The 19,887-nt window shown below is 37.0% G+C and overlaps 1 protein-coding gene across 1 annotated transcript; it reads right to left on the reverse strand.

Moving 5' to 3' along the window:
* Positions 1-4,999: 4,999 nt before the first annotated feature.
* clic5a (chloride intracellular channel 5a) lies at positions 5,000-18,020 on the reverse strand. The gene is given in 8 exon segments (XM_048190392.1): positions 5,000-5,941; positions 10,231-10,269; positions 10,271-10,413; positions 10,638-10,744; positions 10,827-10,924; positions 10,926-10,953; positions 13,814-13,923; positions 17,509-18,020. Coding segments are annotated over 8 exon segments (741 nt in total). The 5' UTR covers positions 17,560-18,020; the 3' UTR covers positions 5,000-5,776.
* Between the last annotated feature and the right edge of the window lie 1,867 nt (positions 18,021-19,887).

A 19,887-nucleotide genomic window follows, 5' to 3' on the forward strand; every position in this document is an offset into this window, starting at 1 on the left:
TTTATCTGGATGAAAAAGCCATGGTTAGCGATCTCTGGAAGACATTCAGTAAATTCCTGTTTGTTTTCTTCTATTGATAAGTTTTAAGTGAGTTTTTGTTTCTTTAGCGCCCTCCGGCTGTAGTATGAATTGGTAAACACCATTCATGGAATATCGTCTTCTTCTTAGGTGAATTTGTGGACTAAAATGCACAGAGCGCCCTCCGGCTGCAGTATGAATTGCAAACACCAGCGCTCATAGAGATAACAATGAATATTAAATAAAAAATAACTCCTCTGTATAGAAAATTGACATAAACATATGAGAATCCTATATTTCTCCAAATGTGCATGCTTTTAAACTAAAAGCCTATATTCAGACTCTTTGCATCACAGAAATACATTATATTTTAAAGTATAATATAAAACCATTATTTTATATTGTAATAAAATTTTTCTGTATGTTTCATATACCATGATGAGCTTGAGACATCACAGAAGTTTTTTTTCACAGCCTACCTGACTGAAATGCCTCATTAATATGCAAGTCTTTTCAGGTCATTACTATTCAATTCTTTTGTCTTCACAGGTGAGAATGAGCCATTATTCATGGAGATTCACGCCTCCTCGCATACCGTGTTTCTTGGCAAAAAGTGTCTTACAAAAACTAAATCAGTATATTGTTATAAATGAAAGAGTAGTCAGCATAATTTTTTACATAATTTTGAAGCAAAAACTCTAGTCTACAACCTTCAATACCCAAAAGTCTTGTGAACACAGATTTAATATACTTTTATTGGCCTTATATCAGTGACTTAAGTTTTTTGTTTTTTCAGTAACCACGCATAAACGTTATTCCTTCAAAAACACAAACATGTACACACATGTTCCTCACATATTATGGTAGCCTAGTTTGTGCTGAATACAGTGTAATGACACTTGTGTCATTAATATGTTTATGAACAACTGAAAAAAGCACAAATGTCAGGGCATGTCAAAACTTCTCCAGGCCCCAAATCAGCCTCAGACTCCAGAGGGTTAAGACAACCCTCCCTCTCACTCTCCTCAGACACAGTGTCACTTCGCACATCTGTTGTTGTGACCTCTATAGGAGTTTCTGATACTATCACTATAGGCCATGTCTGCGTGCCACCTATGGGCAATATTTCAGGGGGCACTTTGTCAATGTTTACTTTTTCTTTGCTTTCACACAACACTGCTAAGCTATCTAGCTTACGATTGTACATTCTTCCACGTACTCGCACACGCCCTAAACATTTAATGGTTTGTAGATTTTCTTCAATCTGAGTTATCTCCATATCCTCAGGTACAATCACCATTAAGGCATGAGTCACGTCTAACGCCTCTCCCCGACACCACCCTCGGAGCTCATCTACAAGCTCGGGATATGCACTTCTAGAAACCATCGTCACTATATTTCAATTCACTTTAGGATCTCGTACTATCTTATTTACAGAAGTACAGGATATACATATAGTGGGAAACCAGAGGATCCCAGCGGTGCCTCCATTTTATGTAGCGCTTTGTTGACTCTGTGAAAGAGACAGCGCCCTGAGTTCGTCAAATAAATTATTTACTGTTAAATGTATTCTCCTCAGGTTTCCTAACTTCTATTAAAGTATAACTAAAGTAATGCTATTTTAATCAACTGCAACTAATAAATATAATAATGAATGAATTACGTTATTCACCTCTATTCAAAAGAATCAAAGTAAATCACTCAGAAAATTTAGTAGATCAAAATAGGATGTATTAAAACTTAAATAAAAGAAAATACAAAAATGTGTTTCTGTTCACACAAGCACTGTAGAAAATAAACACTACATTTTCACAAATGCAGGTATTAAACCCTTCAAATAATAGCGAAACCCATAGTCTTTATAACCATTTCAACCTCGTTGGGGCCCATAAATGAAGATCCGTTCCGTTCAGAGAGGGGGGAAAAAATGAATTAACAAACTGTACCTCCAGGTGACTCAAACCAATCAACCGCCGTTCCGGTAGATGATGAGGAGAGCAATGACATTCAGGAATCAGAACGATGATAGTGAAATAGTGGCTTCGATCCAGTTAAACAGGTTTCCTCACTCGTGCAGACAATCGATGACTCGATGACAACGATCAGGGGAATCCCTCGCCGCCAGCGGAACTCCGAGTGTTGCTAAGTAACTCCGAGCACTGTCCGATTTCCTCACGAGTTCCTCGCGCTGTCCTCGTTCGTTGGTAAATAGATTTAGTCTCTGCGCAACACTCTGCCTTGCGCATGCACTGGGTTAGATCATGCTAACAGAGTATCTGATCAGAACGCCCGAGCTGCGTTGTCCACGCGAACTCAAAATAGGGAGAAATTGTAGAAACTTTGTTTTAAAGTCCCCTCTCTCCTTTCAAATTATAAATTAGTTACTCAGCTTTCGTTTTGAAAACCACTAATCTATAATAACAACACACAAATCTATTTGTTTAATATACCGATCGCCAGCTCACGCTGTCACATTCTTTCTCATACCCCTTCTCCCTTCTCTCCTCTAGCTCCTCCCCTTCACCTCTGCCCTGGACATCTGATTGGCCACACATAAGGTAAGAAATAAAAATAAAACAAACTAAACACATTTACACTTAATAATTGAAGGTTTTAACATATAATACCATCATAATAAATAAACCATGAATAAAGAAATGAACAACAAAGGAAATTTAAACCACATTTTCCTATTGGGTTACATTAGTTTTACTCGCGTTCTTTTGCCACTCAATCCAGCTGAGGGAGCGCGTTTTCGGCGGGAAAGTGACGTCGTTGCATACCCTCTATACTCAAGAACGCGAGAACAGAGGACACATGAAAGTACCCGGATGTGTTCTTGATATGCATCGAATGCAAACTTGAGAGAATCGAACCGTTAAAAATCCCAGAAGACGCTGAGGGCGGGCGACATACAGAAGCCTGTAAGCTTTAAGGTTCTCGTTCTCACTTATGAGATTCCCGCTACAAGCTCGTAAATATGTGACGGCTCGTGAAAGTAAAATGTTTGTTTTGCTTAATTTTAATAAAGTGATAACCTGAAGAAAGCCTGCAGTATGTTTATTGGAATATAAAAAATAATCTTAACATTGACAAAGCATGTAACACAAAGGCTACTCATTTTCATAAATAGTACATGCGGTGAAATAAAAAGATATAAAATGATATGAAAACAATGTCTATAATAATATGAAAGAAATCTTTTAATAGGTTATGACAATTGTTTGTGATGTTATGTTGTATTTATTGTGCATTAGCCACTTAATATGCTGGGACTGTCAGTTGAGCAACAAGATCGCAGCACATCTCAATTCTCAAATGATGCGTTCTGAGTTCGTTCTTTCAAGGTCGCCTGGCAAGACCGGTCTCCACGAGAACGCAAGTCCGTTCTCTGCGTTCTTGGAATTGAGAAACAGCCCAGACAGACGTCAGTCACGGAGCACTGCAAACATCAGCAGCCACCTTTTACAGTTCCTACCGAATCAAAACAACTAGCTTATGCTGCATTCATGCCATACCTACCATAATTAAAGGATTAGTTCACTTTCAAATATAAAATTTTAAATTTCCTGATAATTTACTCATCCCAATGTCATCCAAGATGTCCATGTCCTTCTTTCATCAGTCGAAAAGAAATTAAGATTTTTGATGAAAACATTCCAGGATTATTATAGTAGACTTCAACGGACCCCAAACTATTGAAGGTCAAAATTATAGTTTCAGTGCAGCTTCAAAGGGCTTTAAACGATGCCAGATGAGGAATAAGGGTCTTATCTAGCGAAACGATCGGTCATTTTCTAAAATAAATAAATAAATAAAAATGTATAGCCTATGCTTTATAAACTCAAATGTTCACCTTGCAAGTTCTTCCGCCAGACCGCCTTCCGTATTCTTCAAAAAAACTTACACTGTATGTCCTGCACCTTCCCTATTCAACTTATGGAACTAATGCAGCACTAGTTCAAGTTTTGTCCGTAATTTGAATAGGGAAGGTGAGCATTTGTGTTTAAAAAAAATCACATATATCTTTTTTTTTTTTTTTTTTGAAAATGACCGATCGTTTCACTAGATAAGACCCTTGTTCCTCATCTGGTATTGTTTAAAGCCCTTTGAAGCTGCACTGAAACTGTAATTTTGACCTTCAACCGTTTGGGGTCCGTTGAAGTCAACTATAAGGAGAATAATCCTGGAATGTTTTCATCAAAAAACGTAATTTCTTTTCGACTGAAGAAAGAAGGACATGGACATCTTGGATGACATGTGGGTGAGTAAATTATCAGGAAATTTTAATTTGAAAGTTAACTAATCCTTTAAGAGAGGACAACCCATGATGTACTAAAAATGGAGCTGTTCAGTCAGACTTGGAATTATGTGTTTCCATGTCAACAGTATCAACACCAAAATTAATCTGCAGCAGTCAGGTACAAGTTGTTTACATTTGTTATTATTGTAATGTTATGTGCGTTAAGTGTTTTTTGAAGGGAGGGTGGGATGTTATGATTTGAAATCTAGCCTATTTAGCTATTGCTAGACTCTCCAAAAAATAACCTATTGCACCTTTAACGCGCATATCCGACTAGAAAAGCTGTTCCGCAGCTTCAAGGACGATTTCAGTCAACTTTACAGATCACATTATGTATTTTGTATTGAAAAGAAGTTTTTTTCTCCTTTTAATTCCATCTTTTAATTCCATCTGGTGGTTGACAGCATATAAAAACTCAGTTCTGGGTTTTTTAGCTTGTTTGCTGTACACCCTGTAACATAGCATCTTTTAGAAATTGTTGTTTTTTGTTATAAGTCAGAAATGACGAGTCAGCTCCACGCAATACAAAGTCAATGGAGAGGGTTGGATGGTGGGCGTGGTTTTCAGATTATGATGCGGTCACTGTCTCTATGATGACAAGCCTTGAGGTTTTTTTCTACTTGAAATATTTGTCTTGCAGTATGACACGTGATCATACACAAAAGAAGCATCACAAGCTTTATAAAAAAATATATATTTAATAAGAGACCATAATTATTGAGTTGATATATGAAAATTCCAGACAGGGCAGAGATACCTGAGACCTAAACGTGTGCCTATTTTGTGTGATGGCTTTGATTTGTTTATAGAAAAAGATTAATCTTAAATATTATGTATACATTTTGTGTCAGTATTTGTATATCAGCTTCAGAATTAGGCCAATTTAAATAGCTCAGCTTCATTAATTTTACCACTAGGTGGGGCTGTGTGCTTAAATAGAATTATTTTCAAGCCAATGGAAAGAAATTTAATTCTTTCATTTTTACTTTTTTTTCTCCTTCAGAAATTCACAAACATTAACCATAATAAATACTAAAGTTAAATATCATACTTTCAGATAAAGCACACTTTTATATTAGGCTACTGTTTCACAAGCTAGCAAAAATAATTTATGCAACACAAAAACGTTAAAGGGCTTTGCAGCAAGAATTTGACTTTAAATAAAGAGAATCACCATCCAACTCTGACAAGTTGTAGAGAAACAGTGGCACAGTGTTTTTTTCTAGACCGTCAAAGATAGTGACACTAATAGAGCAGATTATGTCACTTACAGACAGTAAACATAATGGCAATAGTTATGGAAGTACACACAAGCATGACGAGAGCAGGCAATAGTTTAGAATATTGCAGGACTGAGCCAATATGGCAAATTCTGCTCAAGAACTGCTGAAGAAAAATCATTTTCTCTTTCACCAGTTTTGCATATGATTATTGGAGTCACTGCTTGGTTGGTGTTCATTTGCCCAGTCGCTTGGCCACGTCCTGATAGGCCAGTTCAATCTCTCTGTCTGCCGCACAGGTGTTGGTGAATTCATCACGTGCATAGGCATTCTGCAGGTACCTCCAAACTCCACTAAACTCTGATGGAATGTCAAAGTTACGGTATTTCTTGGAAACCACCTGAATGTGGAAAGAAAAACAATGATGAAAAGAAACTGCTGTATTCCAAATAAATCATCCTAAAAGTATTTTAATAAATGTCCTGTTGGGGCAAATTATCATGTGTTTATATATTGTATTTTTACAGAAATCATCAATTGCTGTATATCTTTGCATGTTGCTTTTACATTTTTGCTTCATTAATTGTTTTAATTTATAAATTAAATAGCATTTTATATATAGATATCTGTGCTGCAAAAAAAAAAAAAAAAAAAAAAAAGTTTTTCTATTCATACAAATATCTAAACATTCTTAAAGGTGCAATATGTAATAATTTTGCAGTAAAATATCCAAAAACCACTAGGTCAGTGTTATATATTTTGTTCATTTGAGTACCTACAATATCCCAAATGTTTTCAACTATTTGTACAACTATTTGTGTGAGAAAATTGCAATTTTAACCAAGGCTCCGGGACGTGTGAGGAGTCGCCTGTCAATTGCGTCATACCTGCGTTACCCTCGGTTTCTGGTTGTATTTTGTAGAAACTATACACTAAAGACGCTTTAATATAATACACGTTTTAATAGACAATAGAACAACTGTTTTGATATATTTATAGACAGAAAATGAATTGATGTTATATAGCTCAACACGTTTAGTCTTATTGTTTAAATCTAATTTTCTTGATTTTTTGCGAGTACCATGCTTTACCACGCCTCAGAGAAAAACACTATTTTGTCAGCTAACATAGCATAATCAGATGCAGCTTTATTTTAAGTAACAGTAATACAGCATTTTCTCCATCATACAATATGTTTTAAAATGAATTGCATGCCATTTATCAACACAAGCCAGCATTTGATATTCTAAAATCGATCAGCTTACTGCAGTGTGCAACAGTGTCTCACAGCAGCCACCGAGCGAACTCACAGAGTAACGTTATAATAGTCATGGGCCGGTTGATACCAAGCGGCAACCTCCCCCTTTCTCTCGTGAAACCAATACGGAAGTAACTTAAACTGCGATTCATCGACTGGCCGCTAGGGACAGGCTCCAAAAGAGAGCAGAATCTCATAGAGTCCCATGTTAAATTGGCCAAGTTTATAGCAGAAAAAAAACATGTTTACAAGTTGGTTCAAATTGTGGTTTTGGTCTATACTGCTATTTTTGCCCTTCATGACAACTCTGAGGGGGGTGAATTTTTTTATAACTTATCCGTTTAAATTATATTAAGCCTTAAAGTTCTGCATAATTAAGGGCGTGGTCACTTGAGTGACAGGTGGATTGGCACTGCTCTCTGTGAACCGTCACTTTACCTCAGATGCCACTGAATTTGGCATCTCAGCCGTTTTTGTGCTTTTTTTTCTCGATTATTTTATACAATTATAAAATATGTCTTGCTGCATAATATTCGAGACTGATGTGTGTCTGTGTAGATGTGCATGCATGCGGAAGAGACAGAACACACGTTGTTGGATCGTGGCATTGGCTGAAAGTTTTGGTTGTGAGATTTACTACAATGACAATGGCGGGAGGATATCAAAATCCGACAGCACTGCTTGGATATTATAACTAAAACTGCTGCACTATTTTGAAAAAAATATACTTTGGACACGGCTCATTTGTTTGTTAGATACGATCGTATACAGTTTTACAACATAAACGCTGCTCAGATTGCATCCTTTCTTGAAGAACGATGACAGAGAGCAGATCATTCAGAAGAAATGTGAAATTTTTTTTGCAATGGACACTCATATTTTACCCAAGTGCCACAGATTGGATTCATCTCGCGATCTCTATTTCATTATAAAGGTATGAAGATTTGATTTTCCATGTTGTTATTTGCACACCCAACACTACTGGTGTTGGAGCATCTATATCTTAAAGAAACACCGTAGATTGACAGTAAACTTTTAGAACGTTCTGATGATAAAACTTATCTTCATTAATATTTTAGATAGTATCTAGATAGATAGCTCCTTTGCTTGTTAACATGGTCACGTCGAGCTAGGCGGGCGTGGTTTCAGCAACCAATCATATCAGCTCAAACCACCTCCCCGCCTCTTTGCCCATTTTCAGTTATCCGAGAGTGACGTGCGGTGACGCGCAGCTAAGATGGCCGCGGCCTCATTTACGCTTCAAAACTGCTGTTCAGAACTCTATGGGTGACGTCACGGACGCTACGTCCATATTTTTTTACAGTCTATGGTTGATACCGGGGCTTCGATGCTCCAACACAGTTTTCAAAGCACTATTGTATCACACACTGTAGCAATGCTTGTATCAAAATGACATTACCGACTGATGACGTTTGAAGCTTCGAACGTCATGCAGTATCGGAAAGTCGAGACAGCTGGTTTGAAAAAATTGGCGCTTCAGCTGATGCCTAAAAGGAAAATGCATTTATGTTTTATTGCTAGAGTCTCAGAGACCCCGAACAGAACAGCTCAACCAAAATATTTTTTCAACTACTCACTTCAATTATGATCACATAATTGTATATTTTATATTATTGATCAATATGTGAATCTGTTGACCAGGTTACACATGACACGAGTGGTGGTCTCATTGTCACAAATTAATTTAGATGAGATTACATCAGATTTGATAGAACTGATTCAAGACAAGAGTGATTCTGTCACGGACTTCCGAAGCTTTGGTCACATGCTTTTTCAAACCCTATCTGCTCCGCGATGATTTAGATATGGTGGAGAAAACAAGTCTGACCACCAGATGTCGCTAATGCGCACTGTGTTAAAAGCTTTAAAAGGCACAATTTGATGAAAGCCTCAAATGCTTCAGAAAGCCTCGGTTTCCTATCATTAACAATTTGAATAAATGAATCTGAATAAATTTTTGTGGGAAAAATAGGCAAGCTTTGGCATATATTATTAAAATAAATGATTGTCATATAATGAAGTATGAACTGGGAATAAATACAAACTGAACATGTAAATATTTATTCGTATTATGACATAATATTTTGCTAAAAAGCAAATGACACCACATCTGCGCAAGAGTTCACGTTATGTGAATCAGAACACGAAGCAGTCACGTGGTTGTGTGAGAAAACAAAGCTTCGGACGTCACCGATCACATCGTTATGGCAAAACGATTCAAGCTCCGATACAGTGCTTCAGTGTGAGATGTTTCGTTTTTTTTTATACAAGCTTCGAAGCCTCAGTGTCAAACGTCACATCACTTCAAATTGTGTAAGTAAAATGACACGTGAAAGACTTTTTTATGTATAATAATAATTTACATTGTTTTATACGCTTTTCATAGCACAAACTGATTTATTACATGAAACAGTCTAAAAATAGCTGCGTCGTCTGGGACGCAAAGGCAGTTTTTTCCACCTTTTAACCACAAGATACCATTAGTGTGCACCGTGTTGAAAAGCTTCAAGTAATGAACCTTTTTACGATACACTCGAGGGGAAAGCCTCGGTGCTTCGCAAAGCTTCATTTCACCATCACTAATAAAAGTTCCGCTGCTCATGAGGCGTGTGTTGCGCAATCGCTCCAGCGGCCTCGTTCAGCTCCCACAACACTCGGTCCTGCTCTACTAAATACTACAGTAATGTTGATAATCGCATCCATGAACATGACTTCTTCCCAAGTCCTATCCCTATTCTTTTACACCGTCCCTTGAGGTGGGGACCACATGTCCCAAGATTCTGCACTCAAACTTGGCGTCATCAAACTACGCCTAGCGGACAGAATTCTTACATACTGCACCTTTAAATCAAGATACATTTACTTGTGGCACTGTTTTCTGAAACAGTTTCAAAATTGGGTGAGTTTATGCTTAAAACAAGAAAAAAATGGGGTAAGAAAAATAGACTTGTTTTCCCTTTGATTTCTTACATTCACTGGCAGATATTTGTTCTTCTTTTTCAGAAAACATGACTTTATGTCAAATGTCATTTTTCTTCTATTTTGATTTAAGAATCTTTATACATCTCACTGAAAAACACGTCAAAAACACAGAATTGGAAAAAAATTGCAGTGTAGAAGATGACTGCTTTTACTTTAGAGAGTATTTCATATTTCAGAAAATGTATTCTTCTCAAATCAGTGGCAATAAATGACCACGATCCCATTGTGACAACTTACCCCATACAATATACGTAGTGTGACAACTCGTGTCTCTTTTATTCCCGGCAATAATGTTCAAAAGACTTTTAACTTTATAAAAAATAATAATCAGTGCAATAAAAAGTCTCTCCTAGAACATTTCAGGAATCCCCAGTATTTTATCTTGCACTAAGTGATCAATTACACCAGATCTCCCAGCGGTACATCACCTTCACTACGTGCAGTTTAGGGAGGAGGTTGCAGTCTGCGAAGCGTTAATTCATTGCCGTCCAAGTACTTGCGGTTGGAGCACTTCTCCTCCCCCGTACCATCGGCATCAATCTCGTCCGGGAGAGGGGAGTTAAGGAAGTTGTCCAGTTTCTTCAGAGCTTTCAGTAGCCCCTTCTCCAGACCTACACAGCCAACAGTTTGATATGTGCTTATGCTGAATGTTTTTATCTGAAGAAATATGGCGACTTTAAGTCAAGACAATCCCTGTAAAGGACTAGCGGAATGTGAATGAGCTTTGGATAACATGTGGCTCCAATATTTTTCCGTTGACAGCAGAGCATGCATAAAGAGCAGTAGATATTCCTTCAACCTGTCTAATAAGTTATAGAGCAGACGTTAAACTCACTTGCATTGGCTTCTGGCTTTGTGTTCTTGACATAGGCTGAGAACTTTGCAAAGATGTCATTTCCTGCTGTATTTGACTCCTTGTTCTTTGCAGCCAGTTTTGGATACCTTTGAAAGTGAAAGAAAAATATGTAATGCTGTTCACATTACATAAACAATCAATTCATCTATCAGCATCCTGTCAACCTACTTGGGAGGTGCTAGCATCTCCTCCAAGAATTCCTCGATTTTGTTGATGTCTGTCCGCACCTCTCCATTGAAGGTAAGGAATGGCGGGGGAGTTCCAGGGAGCGAGATTATGGAGATCAGCTGGTTTCCTTGAAGAATAATGAAAAACTTTAGATTTGACTGATTTTTATCATTACACAATGTAGAAGAGAAAGTAATTTTTGCAGACCAATTAAAAAGCACAATTTTCTTCGCTATGTTCATGTATTTCCTATTGAAACAGAATATTTGGTTGGGACAAACATGTATCTATCTAAAGCAAAGGTCTTCAACCAGGGGCCCAGGGCCCACTAGGGGGCCTCAGAAAACTTCCATAGGGGCCTTAAGATGACATGATTTAAAATAAGATAAAATAACTAAATTCAAGACTTTTATTATTTAATTGCCAGAATTCCCACAATCTCGGAAGACCTGGATAGGGTGAATGCAGGTAAAGTAGACTGTTTAAGCTTGTTTGAAGTTTGCTCAATGGGTTTGCACATGCAGATCATAACAATGGTGTTTAATTGAAGAGACACTATTTTTTTTAATGATAAAATAGTTTTGGCTGATGCAATATGACATTGGTGGGTGTGGCCACACCTCAAAGGATGACTACCTCGTGGTGAAAGGTAAAAAACCCTTTGACATAAAATTTGAATTTCTAACTTATAAGGTTGCTCACTAAATGTTAACAAATGTTATTGTGACAGTTCCTGTTTTATTTGTTGCTAACAGGGAATAAAATGCAAAGCTTTTTATTTTTTTTTCTTGTAAGGTGTTTAAATATTGCTCGCCCACTTTGGCTGAATGTGATAAAGTGGGCCAGTGTGATTCAGGTAAAGCCTTCAGCCTTCAGTAATTATATTAAAATTCATTACATAAATTGACATTCACTGGTTATTATATAGCTGACATGTATAATTTACTCTTTTTAGAAACAGAAATGAGTCAAGTTCAGAGATGGAAGAAAGGAAAGAAAGAGCAGGCAAGGCAGTAAATTCAAGCTGTGAAGTGAGGAAAGGATAAGTGGAGCAAAATGCAGATGCAGAGTATTAAGCTTTAAAATATGGACACAATTAAAGTTTATTTAAAGTGTTTTGAGAAAATAGATGGGGGGAACTAACACACATAAACTAAAAGCCACTAAATTTTGACTTCATGGGGTTTTAACAGCAAACCTAATGCCAAAAGTAGATTTTAAATAGGGCTGTTATTGAAACAGATGTCCCAATTCGATTCGATTCCAAATTGCAAAATCTCTATTCGATTCGATTTTCAATTAATTTCAATGGATAATTTTCACTGGCCCTAACAAAAAAAAAAAAAAAAAAAAAAATTAATAAATGCATAGTCTGTATAAATTAAATATGGATTAATCCTTTCTAAAGTTACAAAAGTTGTTCAGTCAAGAGCAGTGGATATTTTTTTTCTGTCTTATGTTGTTTGATTAACATAAAAAAACAGACAGCAACAAGAATATTAGGTTGCTGTCACTTTAAGACTAAAGGCCCGTTTACACCAAGAATGATAACTATGAAGATAACTATAACAATAACTATATTTGCTATATTACACCAACGAGCAATGTGTCTGTTTATTGTAAGCTTAAGCACTGCGGTTTCAAAGTGTGAACAACATGTTTTTGCTGATCTTGTTGCATTTACACAGCTTTGACCAGCAGATGTCCTCAGCATGCTAAGTTTCGACTGAATAGCTAGTGTAATCAATCTGATCTAACAGTGAATTTAGCTGATGAAGTCAATATAGTGGAATAAAAACAACGGCTAGTCTTTTTCACTGCAACTTCAAAGGAAGCAAGACAATGTTATCAAAACTAGTGCTGGATACATAAGGTAATTTTATGTTACACTGTTTGCTAACCTGGCATAATGATCTCATCGTTAATACTTCTCATCATTTATTCCAAGGGTATGACCGGTTGTTTTCGATATATCTATTTTCTATAAAGTATCCTTGAAAAGGGAGGTTGTCAAAAAGTGGTGGCTTTTTCTGGACCTTGGCAATTAACCTCTCCGCAATGTCGTCTGTTATTTTAAAATGCGTGAGCCCTTAAATTAGAATGGATTCTGATTGGCTGTCAGTGTTTTATCGTTCAACAACTGAAAAAAAAGTTCTGAAAGTGATCCCAACAATATCGTTTCTCTATATCATTATCGTTATAGCTGTGGTGTGGACAGTGCTATTCTTTTATATTTAGAAAGATTTTTAGAACTATATCTTTATTATTATCTTTATAGTTATCGTTCTTGGTGTGAACAGGCGTAATGCATGGATCCAATACTCTGATACAGTTACACGTGTTGTCTTTCTCGACTGTTTATGTTCACTTAAGACATAACTGACTGTGTTTACGATACTCATCGAGACAGGCATTTTGATATACTTTTGTGTGAATTTATCCATTCAAGCGCAAGAAGATGATAAGGAGAACTCAGTATGTAATTCGAGTGCTGTATGAGAAGCGGCTTTCTGGGCACGCACTTCAGATGTGTGCTTACACAAAGCTTCTCACACAGAGTATGAATACCAAATTGAGTCCTCTTTTGCGTCTTCTTGCGCTTGAATGTTTAAATGGCAAGCCCTTAAAAGCACAGTGCAATTGATAAACTTTCATGACCATGCAGCACTGGCCTGATCGGGACAGTGACAGTTCCTTCAACTGTCCGGAACATCAGCTGAAAGGCGCACCTGCATCTGCCATGTTAAACATTGAATGAATGACAGGATTTCCATTGTAACATTGCGCAGACTAGTAATAAGATTCAAGTTAATCAGATATTATGTTCAGTGTTTGCGGGGAAACAAAATACGGAAAAAAAGAACGATTCATGGCTTATTGATATTGAATTGAATCGACCACATTTTAAAAATCAATTCACTGAATTATCTTTTATTTACTTTTTTGCCTATAGTCCTAATTTTAAAATACAATTGAAATTTCATTACCTTTTCAGATCGACAGTGGTGACGTTGAACACGACTCCCTTTAGCCATAGGATCATAAAAAGCCTCTGAGAGAAAGGACAGTTTCCAATACTTTCACCATCACTGCCAGCCTGAGGAACACAAACAGAGAAATCATTACACCAGACTCAATACATCACATATACAGTAAGATATATGAATATGATACAAGTATTTTGCAGGCAGGAAATATGTTTGAACATGTTTTTTTGCCAATCAGCAATATAAAGATTCTTGCAATGAATTATGTCCTAAAAAATGTTATATATATTTTTTATATACACTGAACAAAATTATAAATGCAACACTTTTGTTTTTGCCCCCATTTTTCATGGCTGAACTAAAAGATCTAAGACTTTTTCTATGTACACAAAAGGCCTATTTCTCTCAAATATTGTTCACAAATCTGTCTAAATCCATGTTAGTGAGCACTTCTCCTTTGCCGAGATAATTCATCCACCTCACAGGTGTGGCATATCAAGATGCTGATTAAACAGCATGATTATTGCACAGGTGTGCCTTAGGCTGGCCACAATGAAAGGCCACTCTAAAATGTGCAGTTTTATCACACAGCACAATGCCACAGATGTCGCAAGTTTTGTCCACCAGAGCTGTTGCCCGTGAATTGAATGTTCAATTCTCTAACATAAGCCATCTCCAAAGGAGTTTCAGAGAATTTGGCAGTACATCCAACCAGCCTCACAACTGCAGACCACGTGTAACCACCAGCCCAGGACCTCCACATCCAGCATCTTCACCTCAAAGATCGTCTGAGACCAGCCACCCAGACAGCTGCTGCAACAATCAGTTTGCATAACCAAAGAATTTCTGCACAAACTGTCAGAAATCGTCTCAGGGAACATTATCTGCATGCTCGTAGTCCTCATCGGGGTCTCGACCTGACTGCAGTTTGTCGTCGTAACTTCGTCATAACTGTCATCGTAACTGTCGTCGTCGTCGATGTTATGGACAACGAACACAGGTGCATTTTATTGATGGCATTTTGAAAGCACAGAGATACCGTGATGAGATCCTGAGGCCCATTGTTGTGCCATTCATCCACGACCATCACCTCATGTTGCAGCATGATAATGCACAGCCCCATGTTGCAAGGATCTGTACACAATTCCTGGAAGCTGAAAACATCTCAGTTCTTGCATGGCCAGCATACTCACCGGACATGTCACCCATTGAGCATGTTTGGGATGCTCTGGACGGGGTATATGACAGTGTGTTCCAGTTCCTGCCAATATCCAGCAACTTCGCACAGCCATTGAAGAGGAGTGGACCAACATTCCACAGGCCACAATCAACAACCTGATCAACTATATGCGAAGGAGATGTGTTGCACTGTGTGAGGCAAATGGTTGTCACACCAGATACTGACTGGTTTTCGGACCCCCCCCCCCAGCCTAACCTGTGCAATAATCATGCTGTCTAATCAGTATCTTGATATGCCACACCTGTGAGGTGGATGGATTATCTCGGCAAAGGAGAAGTGCTCACTAACATGGATTTAGACAGATTTGTGAACAATATTTGAGAGAAATAGGCCTTTTGTGTACATAGAAAAAGTCTTAGATCTTTTAGTTCAGCTCATGAAAAATGGGGGCAAAAACAAAGTGTTGCGTTTAGAATTTTGTTCAGTGTATATTGTTTGTTGTTGCAAATCAGCAATATTATTATTTTTATTTTTTTTTATCATTATTTTTATTATTTTTTTTTTATCATTATTTTTAACAAGGTAATCCATTTTTTTTTTTTTTTATATAATTATTCAACTCACAAACCCAGACATGCATGTCAGTGTCATTAGGGCAAATGTGATATTATTAAACCCCTGAAAGTCATTCACCATTCAGTGCATGATTTGTAATCTTCAAAACAATAGTATACAATACAAAGAACAAATGGGATTCGGTGCCAAATTTCCATATCTGAAATTAGAAGATCAAGCTACCCAATAGTGTCCTTAAACTGGGCCAGTAACCTGAGCCAGACATCAGATCCGTGCTTGAGCTGAATTATGCATGGAAATTCCATTACCTGCCCCATTAGCCCACAGCAAAGGGGTTTTGGGTCATACTGTACCTGTCAACAGAACGTAGTTAGACATCATCCTCGCCACCTAAATTAATGTGTTTATCACTTGCTAGGATAAAATGCAAAGAGGTTAGTTTTCAAACACCCATCTGAGGTAAACGGCCAACGCATGACTGGCTCAGATCGAATGTCCACCTTATTGCTGATGTTACACCTGTGGTTATACTGAACGGGACATGGAAGTTTTTCAATCTGACATTACTCAATCCACCCAACTTTATACCTTCCCATAGAATAAAAGATATTCAGAGCAAGGACTAAATATAATTTTACTATTAAAATGAGTTATTTAGATTAAACTGCTCTTAGAATATATTTTATGACTCTGTGTATTGGATTTCTGAGTGCTCCTTGTCCATGCAAAACTCACCGACAGTATACACTCTTAAAAATAAAGGTTCGTTATTGGCATCTTTAGTACCTTTAACATCCATAGAGCCTTTCCATTACACAAAAGGTACTTTACAGTGAAAAAAAAGTTCTTTTGATTATTAAAATGTTCCTCACACTTAGAAAAAAACTGTTGTTCACTGAAAAGTTCTTTGAGTGACCCAAAATGGCTCTTCTATGGCACTGGCTGTAAAAACTAGTGTCAGTAGTAGTTAAAGCTGGTTGCCAGGGCATTTCTATGCTGTTGCTATGGTGTTTACAGTGCTTTTTTGCATGTCGCTGTGTGGTTGCAAGAATGTTCTAGGTGGCTGCAGGTGGTTATCTATACTGGCTTGATTTAAAAGAGCATTTCTAAATCTCTGTGATCAGTAACATTCTTGTGCTTGTTTTATTGTCTCCCAGGTACATAATCGTAAGTCTGATTACTTATTAAAGTTATAGCACACCTCTCTACAAGAAGACACATGATTTGAGGAATCATTAATTCTTGTGTCTTTAACACAGTATGTTAAAGTTTAATACTAAGAGTTAGGGGTTTCAAATCACTTAGCAAATAAGCAACTTGGCAAACATCACTAATAAGGTCATATATCAATACTCGGCAATTCTCAATCAAGCAGTAAACACATGCCAGCCAACAAAGTTTTTATTGTCACTATTAGCTCTATTTATAACTTTGACTCATGCAATAAGATGCCACATGGAAGAAATACAGTATCTGACCGTATGCGATTATGACAGTTCTTTGATTTACAATGCTGCTAATGCTTTTAATAATGTCTTTATCAACATTTTCATTCTTTTCACTCTTTCAGCAGTTAACATGTTCTCTAAACGTCACCACATCTGCAAAACTTAATGCAAAACAAACCACAGTAAGCAGCAGAAGTTCCTTTCAGCCCTTCAGAGGAATTAGAGCATGAGGCGTTGATAGAAAGGAAGAAATAATTCAAGAAGGACCCGGGGTTTTTGCTTTGAAATGTTACCTGCCCCCTTTTGAGCCCTGTCCTGGGCCAGACGCCCATCTTAACCTCAACCGTTGCCAACAAACTTGAGCTACAATTGTCAGAATGCTTAAAACAGGTTTTCAAAAGTAGTGCTGCCATTGATTCCTGACCCCTGACTATTGATTAAGTACACAAAACACAGTAAAAGAGCTCATTAAAGCTAATTTTCATGCTTACCTTCACAAAAAGCTCAATATCAGGATCTTTGTCCTCTTCATTTGAGGTCATATCGCTTAAGCTCACTCAGATTTAGAGGCTGACAGAGAATTATGAAAATGTAACCTCCTTTTCCCTGGATGCGAGTTTGCTTTCAGGAAAGAGTCTTATATGTGTCCAGCAGGGTGTTGTGATGGTCTCTGCACTGTAACAAGTTGGTGGATGTGATGTCGTTGTTTTGATTTGGCCCCTGCGGTCAGCTGTCAGTGAGAGCCGCTAGAACTGTCACAGGAGGGACAAAAATAGCCTCCACGCGGCGCAGGAGCAAAAGGGAGGAGTTCAGTGTCACCTACACCGTCATCTGTTCTCTAACTTATTCTGGCTTGGGTCCTTTATAGAAATATGACGAATCATATTTCACACCTTCCTTACAAAACCTGAGTCACAAAACACTGACCTCTCACAGCACTGGTGTGAAAATCCAAACGGGGTTTAGAAATGACTCAAGGGTCATTCTGTCAAATCAACCAAATTTCAGAAACTTTTAAAATGTTTGGTTTTGTTAAGATTTTTTCTGATGAAAGACAAATATAAATAGTGATGAAAGCCAATATATTAAATGTCATGGATGATTATTTACTTAGTAATAACTATAATATAATAACTTTGTAGCGGAGGGGGTCAAAATGACTATTTTCACCTGAGATTTGGAACAAAATTACAGGTGAAAGAAAATGACTGTAGAAAGATGGAAGCATCATTATGTTATTTTAACACAGAAATTGGTCGGTATATTAGTAAAATCTGTTGACTTTAGCAATCCTTGTTGTAACTCAAGAATATTAAAGATATATTTTAGAATCTGCATTTTTATGGCCCTTTGTGGTTCAATTTCAGAGATATGGGATCTCAATGTGGCTCCTTGAGTAAATTGTTAAATTGCATAATTTTTAAATTTTTATTGTTAATTTTTAGGGACCTCTGGTCAGGGTTGCCAGGTCTGTGTAACAAAACTAGCAAAAAGGCCAATCAAAAATAGGCCAAAAGTAGCCCAATGACCATATCCCAAATATCAAAACTCAAAATATGCCACTCCCATACCTAAAATACATATTTTACACTGTTATGCAAATTGAAAACCACTATATAGTGATCATAAACAGAGCTTAAAGACTCCTTCCCAGCGGCCCTCCTTCAAAAAACTTAACATAGAACAGTTTTATCATTGGTAAAATGCTCAGTGAAATATCATTTATGCAATGTATCAAACCTTTAACCATTAAAAACCTTTCAAAAAATCAGCCCGAGGCAACAGTTTAAAAGTAGCCATGGGAAAACCACAGACTTGGCAATCCTGCCTCTGGATGAGTTGACACGGAATGACCCTCTAGTATTCCAGTCCTTTTAAGTCTTATAAATGTTTTCTCCTCTCTAAAATCACCTTTCTTCATATCTTTTTTTTCTCAAAGTCTTTGAATCATCTGGTATTTAGGTGACAAACACAATGTAATGGCATTCTGACATTCTTACAGTAAGTATCCTAATAGGCAACTTTTTAAGAGGTCACTGTCTCTCAGACCCCAGTAACGCTGATAATCAGCTGGCAGTTCTTAATGGATGGCGTTCAGTGTGGGTGGGTTATGGGTAAAACATTCCAGTAAGTTCTCTCTAAATATAGAGCTGTAACCTCCCTGAACACTCATTTACACATGATTACTGACCAACTGTACAGTAACAGTCACACACTAAACTGTTGCTCTGTATTGAACACCAACTAACCAAATAAGTATTTGTGGTACGGCATGTTAGACTACACACATTATAAAATTCTAACTATATATACACACACTGGTTCAAAGGTTTGGGGTGGGTCTTTTTTTTTTTTTTTTTTTTTTTTTGAAAGTAGTTAATACTTTTATTCAGCAAGGATACATTAAATTGATCAAAAGCAACAGTAAAGACAATGTTACAAAATATCTCTATTTCAAATAAATTTCTCTTCTTTTCAACTTTCTATTAGGGGTGTAACAGAACACAAAAATCACGGTTCGGCGTTTTGAAGACGCCGTTCGGTACAGGTTCAGTACAGCAGGGTGAGAAAACTAAACATTGTTTTTTTCTTTTTTTATTAAACAGTGGTTTACTGAACAAGCTGTGTTTCTGTCTATAAATTCATTCAATTGTATTTAAAATTTTCTTAAGGATATAAAAATCTTTGTTAATGCTGTAAACTAGGCTATATAAGGAGCCCTTACTTGAACATTTCTATAATATTAAAGGTTACAATTAACAACAGAGTCCAAACTATTAAATTCAGTTGCTATTTATTTTTAGATATAATTATTTACACTCAAATAGCCTAATAATAATAATTATAAAAATATAGCTGCAAGCAGCAAT

The sequence above is a fragment of the Megalobrama amblycephala genome, linkage group LG5 (assembly GCF_018812025.1).
Source record: "Megalobrama amblycephala isolate DHTTF-2021 linkage group LG5, ASM1881202v1, whole genome shotgun sequence".
Taxonomy (NCBI): Eukaryota; Metazoa; Chordata; class Actinopteri; order Cypriniformes; family Xenocyprididae; genus Megalobrama; species Megalobrama amblycephala.